Source organism: Trachurus trachurus, assembly GCF_905171665.1.
Source record: "Trachurus trachurus genome assembly, chromosome: 7".
Classification (NCBI taxonomy): Eukaryota; Metazoa; Chordata; class Actinopteri; order Carangiformes; family Carangidae; genus Trachurus; species Trachurus trachurus.
In genome coordinates this window covers 11842653-11848652 of record NC_139901.1, presented here as the reverse complement: position 1 = coordinate 11848652, position 6000 = coordinate 11842653, and the positions used below count along the sequence as shown (strand labels likewise).

At 40.3% G+C, this 6000-nt stretch overlaps 1 protein-coding gene across 2 annotated transcripts in view; it reads left to right on the top strand.

The window, feature by feature from the left end:
* The first annotated feature begins 1686 nt into the window (after positions 1–1686).
* The window catches only part of ptpn11b (protein tyrosine phosphatase non-receptor type 11b), a 46958-nt gene continuing 42644 nt past the window's right edge, over positions 1687–6000 (top strand). For both annotated transcript variants that reach the window (XM_083976181.1, XM_083976180.1), the window contains exon 1: positions 1687–1787. In XM_083976181.1, the coding sequence (XP_083832307.1) occupies positions 1774–1787 (14 nt within the window). In that variant the 5' untranslated portion in view covers positions 1687–1773. The remainder of the gene's footprint in view (positions 1788–6000) is intronic.

The window sequence follows — 6000 nt, the reverse complement described above, 5'->3', positions numbered from 1 at the left end:
TATTTGTGATGCCCGCCTCCCAACACTAAACTTCACACACACAGACACTAAAACACAGTTTGATCGACCTCACTGAGCCGTTATCTCTTAAAATATGTCCCTGAGGGAGCAGCACGACCAAAAGTTTCCCATCATCCTTTAAATGAGCACATGATATACAAAGGGCATCTCAACTACCCAATTAATGGTAATGACTTTGTTTTTCAAATCCTTCATTCCAGTATCAATCACATTTACTATTAAGCACTAAATGTGGACTCAGTGTTATTCCAGCATTCAGCTGTTTCTCGCCCTCTTCATCAGTTTTCACGAGGTATCGATCAGGCTGTAATCTCTCGCCTCCCACACTGCAACAGGATCATTTTAACTGCTCACCAGACCCAAACAATAAAGCCTATGTTTAGACCATCTATCCTGCTCGCAGTGCACTGCATTTGGCACTTTGACAACAGAAAAGTCCACAAAGAGGAGAAATTCCCACTCTATCATTTCAGTGTTTGTCTGTAGGCTGCAGCAGCGCACTAGGTCAAACAGTGGAAAAGCAAAATCCATAGACGTGAAGCCTGTGGGCTCACAGACAATTGCATAAGCCCATCCATCCCCCAGTAGATTAACCTCCACTGATAACCACAGGCTGGTGACGTCAGCCCTGTTCTGCCTCTCTTACTCCTCTCCCCCTCCCACCACCTCCACCACTGCTCTCCAGAGCTGGGCGCCTGTCCCATCGTGACTGTGTAACAGAGGAGGATGTGTAGACCTGCCTCATCTCTCACAAGACAATAGCAGAGCTTTACTGAGGCTGCATAATGTCACGAAAACAACATAAATCAATGGGCTAAAATAAGTGAATTAATACTGAGGTACTGCAGGCACGCTATTTGATTTTGTAGGTTTGTGACCTATGGCTTCACACCTCTGCTGCTTTATTCTCCTGAACAGGCGGTGCATACATAAATTATAATGTCTTTCATTTTTGTAACTACTCAATATTAATAATTAACAGAACATTCTTCCATGTTACAGCACAGACAGCATCTAAACAAGACGGTCACACACTGTTTTATAGCTCTTTAATTAATCAACAGTAGGGTGGGCCCCTACTGTTTTCAGGTGGGAATATGAGTCTGTCCATCAGAAGTGAGCACGTAATGATCTATTCATGATTATTTTTCGAGGGCCCTTATAATAAAAGGGCTACTAAGCCTCTGATATTAACCTGGTTATGTCACCAAGAACTTTAACAATGTTGTCCAGGTCGTATCGAGTTGGCTGGAATTAGTCTGAGCAGGACAGGAAACGAGGCTTGTCCTTCAAAACAAAAGTGTAAACTGGTCACAGATGCATACAATGGCAGACTTAAATAAAGCAACATTTTTTGAATGTGATCAAATGTATTGTAGAATCAAAATACCAACAAGTTAATTGACAAATATTTTGACCAGATAAGATAAATAAAATAAATTAAAATAAAATAAAACTTTTGTCCACAGGAGTCTTTATTTATCCTAGACAAAAGTAACACAATACAGATATAAATTAAATATTTCAGATTAATAAAGATTAAGATACGATATAAATATTCACCTACTTCAGATTTAAGTTTTAAGTTGTTTAACAAGCAGGGCCTTTATTTTGAAGGTAGCAGCCGGAAGCCGTGTCGGTAGTTGTGTGTAGCTCCACGCGCAGGTTCAACACATCTCTCACTCTTCACAGCGACTCCGCAGAGACAGACCGGGACCGTTTGAGGACACTTGACAGCCTTCAGAGACTGCTATGACATCTCGCAGGTAAAGTCCACCTCTCTGTGTCTGTGTTTGTGTTTAAAAAATAAAATAAAAACCCTGTCATTAATGGCGCCGTCATATTCCCCAGCCTGTGTGCACTTCACGGACAGTCAGAGATTGTGCGGGGCGAGATTGAGCTGAGGCTGCTGCCAGCGTGAGAGAGCAGCGGGGGCGCCTCAACTTTTTCTTAAAAAAAAAAAAAACCCCAGTTAAACAGAGACACTTGTCGCTTCGTATTTTTCATTTTCTCTTTCATGACAAAAAACTTCACTTTGAGTTTGTCTCGTTAATTATGAATTAGCATGTTGGTTATGTAACAGACTTTGCTCAAAGTGCGGCTTTGACTCCAAAACAAAATGCTGACTTTTCTTTAATTTTGAGCGAGCCGGCTAACAGTTGAATTAAAGGAAACGCTCTCTGTATGTGTTTGTTGTTGTTGTTTTTATTATTGGTTTACATTTCGCCTTCATGTAGGCTATGTGTTGATGTTGTGGATTATATAGCCTACTGTAGGCTATCTGAGTTGCAGTGACACTGACCTCTCTCACCTATTTCCACACACCACACAACTTTTATTTTGAAATCTTTCCATTTTTCTAACCTGTTTTTTGTGGTCTGTCTCTGTCCTCCTGTTCTGTCTCTGTGTAGCAAGAGTGTTGTGTGTGTGTGTGCAGGAAATTGTCTTATAGCTTCCTGTGAATCTGAGCCCAGCACACAGTATTCTATTGTAAACATATACAGTAACATATTTAAAAGGGCACTTGAAGTCATAAAAAGTAGAGTAAAAGTATATATAGCCTATATATATTATAGAAGCATTAGTTTCCGGCTTCACTAATGTATAGTAAGGAACCACAAAACAAGTCAAGTGCTGATATAATTAGCAATGGGGTTTAAAAACAATAACTATAAGCACTATAAACCCCTGTAAAATATAAAACTAATACTTTAAGTCCATTAAAAACCCTAATTAACTGCTAATGTTCTGTGTTTTAATTAGTATATGTGCACCCCTTTTAATCATGGACAGTAGCTTGTGTCTGTGGTATTCTGCCAACAATAAGTCATTACTCCTCTTATATTATATCTCATATATTATTAACCACGTGTAGCCTTCATCTGTGCATCAATAATGATTTGTAGAGCCCACTGAAACATTGACCAGCTCAGCATGTGGAGAATGAAGTGGCCACTGTGTGATGGAGACTTGTGCGTGCAGGTTATTGGTTAGATTTTGCATGATTGGTTCTTTCAAGGTAGTTACCAGTACATAGTCAGTAGGCTGATGTTTCCTGCTATGTTACAAGGATAATTAATCAAGCTGTTTGTTTTGTTTGCATAATTTGATATGGCCCGTGTAATTATTTAAAGTTTGGTACTTTTTTTTTTCCTCGTCATGACTAATGATGCTTTCAGGTGTAACAGTTGTTGTCTATGTCCAAGGTGACCTCTGAAACACTGCCTCCAGCAGTCAGCATGTCTCTTGACCATCATGGGCTGTTGTGGATTCACAAAAATGCAATGTTAGCAATCAGAAAGTTTATAGTTGATACAAATAGTCCACCTCGCTATATGGGTGGAAAAGATGACAGATGTGTTGTATCGTGTGATGTCGCTGTGGTGTGTGTTTGTGTGTGTGTGCCCTTCTTTGTGCCTTTGGTAGGTTAAACTGCAGCAGCAATGGTGGCGGTGGGATAAAGATGTTGAGGTTGAAAAGCCATTCCACTGATTTGAGTCCAGCTCCACAATAGACAAAGGCGTTTATTTCTCCACTGACAGAACAAAGCCTGTTGAATTCTGGCCATGTTATTTGGCAAAATAGCATCTTTCACAATAGAATGGAGCTGGATATGGCTTAGGCCTCGGCACATCAAAGGGAGTTTGGAAACCGTAAAGCAGCCAGGCTGGCTAGGGCATTAAAGGAAAATCCAATCTTTTACAACCATTTTTTCTTTAACACAACATTTCCATAATCATTGTCCGTTGCCTTGTGCTGCTTCCTGGTTCACCTGCAGGAAGGATCCATCCAGTTTTTGTGTAGCTCCACTCCGCTGAAGATCCAAAACCTCCTTATCCTTTTGACTACTGCATGGATATTGAAGGCTTTAAGTCTTTATGTGCACATTCTAATTTCACTTTTATTTTCACATTAAAATCCTTTGTGTTGGTCAGATTACTGGATTAAATTACACTTGTCCAGTGCACACAGTTGTCTAAATCTCTTGGTCAAAATAAAATGTTACACAACAGATTGGAGTAAAAAAAAGAAAGAAGAGGCATTTGTGCCATCATTTCTCACTATATCTCTGGAGCTGCCCCCGGGGGCCAGTGCCAGCAGCAGGCTAAGATCAGAGATAGTGAAAAACACTGGAACAAAGTGAAAAGCCTGTTTTCATGTCTGCCAGTTTCCATGGTTTGTCGCCGTCCGGGACACATATGACTGTTGCTCTGCGGCTCGCTCTGCACTTCCTGAGCTGAAATACCACAGGGGAACAATACTACAATGCGTGCCATCTTGATAGGACGGACCTGCTCTCCCGTCGACGGTGGCATCGCTCAGACTCCCCGTTTCAGGAAGGATTTCAGTTCGTCGTGCTGTTTGGGGACGGCTGGAATTTCCACATATTTTGTTTTTATTGTTGGATTTGTGTCGGTTTAGTCATAACAGAACCATCTGCAACCGTACGTAATTGTAATCGTACCATCGCTGTGACAGTGATTATTCACTGTAATGTGTTTAGTAGCCCAGAGAAAGAAGCAATGATGCAGAGTCACATTACGCTGCTGTTCCATTTTTCTGCCAGTTGTTTCTTTGTAGTATCGCAAACTTTCCACTATTGGAAACCACCTCTGCCCCCCCTTTGTTTATGGAACAGACCTCATCTGTCACTGAAACTCATTTGACCAGCTGAGAACAGTGAGTCAGTTTTGTCGATAAGCCGACAGGAAAACAACAGCCCATGTGGAGGAATAAGATAACACTGCCAACATTTCCAGTAGTGCTCTGAACCAACTGTTAGCTTTTATTTTTCCAGATACACGTTTTGCATTTTATTCAAACTGGAAACAATGGTGACAAAGCACTCAGATTCTGCAGATCACCACATGCCACATGATCTTTGAATGTTACTTAATGATCTTGTGTCTCAACGTAAAAGGGCAAAGTTCTGAAAAAGAATGAACATACAGGATGCAGTTTTCCAAATATTTGATGTTTTAACACATCAGAGCTGCGTTCCTCCTAAGAATGAGCCATGTAAACTTAGGTTAATGCTGCAACACCCGCTGGCTCTCCTCTGCAGATAAATGACTCTGAATATTAAAGTCATGCTCATTTTCATTCATTTAAATGTGATTCAGTGAGAAGTGCTTTTCCCCTGCTGTCATTGTCTGCTGGAAAAGGGGAAGAGAACGACGGCCCACTAACTAATATTTACCACTGAACTTCTCTGTGCCGGCAAGTCAGTTTGTCATATACTGTAAACTCTACAGTCCAGTGCTGCTGTGTCATCACTTTTGGCGGTCTAAGCATTATTACTACAGCCAACTTTTTAATAGTGAATACAAACTAATGGTAGATGTGTACAACAGTTGTTGTTTTTTTGCCTTTACTGGCAGCTAAATCCCACTGTCTTGATTTTCTGATAAAAAATGAAATGGGGGAAAAGCAAAGTAAATCTTTCTGTTTTGTTTCCACTGTGTAGGTTTTAAACATGCAAACTAGTATACCCATAGCTTTGCATAGTAAATGACGGGTGGAAAATATTCACAGCGTATCACTATAGATTTGCTTTAAATAGCATGATTGTGATCAGTATACAGTAGTTCCCCCCCCCCCCCGACCAGACACCTCAAAACACATCTGGAATGTGTTGCCCATTATAACCTGGGAAAACCCATTTGACACTGTTTACTGTTACCTTTATATTCAACATACAGTAGCCTATTTTTCATTACAACTTTCAATCCAAACTGAATGGGATTGTTTCATTAATTTAATTTTATTCATACTGAGTGTTGCACAGTTTTTTTTTTCACTGATGTGAACAGCTGCATTTTCAAAAGTAGTTAAGAAGTCAAGTCTGTATTTACTAGTCTCTGTTTTAAAGGTTGGATGTGTCTGTGAAAAAACACAGTAGTTACTCATTAACCAATAATGCCTGGAGCCACTTCTTCTCTGTGTTTGACAAGTCCATGTATTTGCTCCACGCAAATA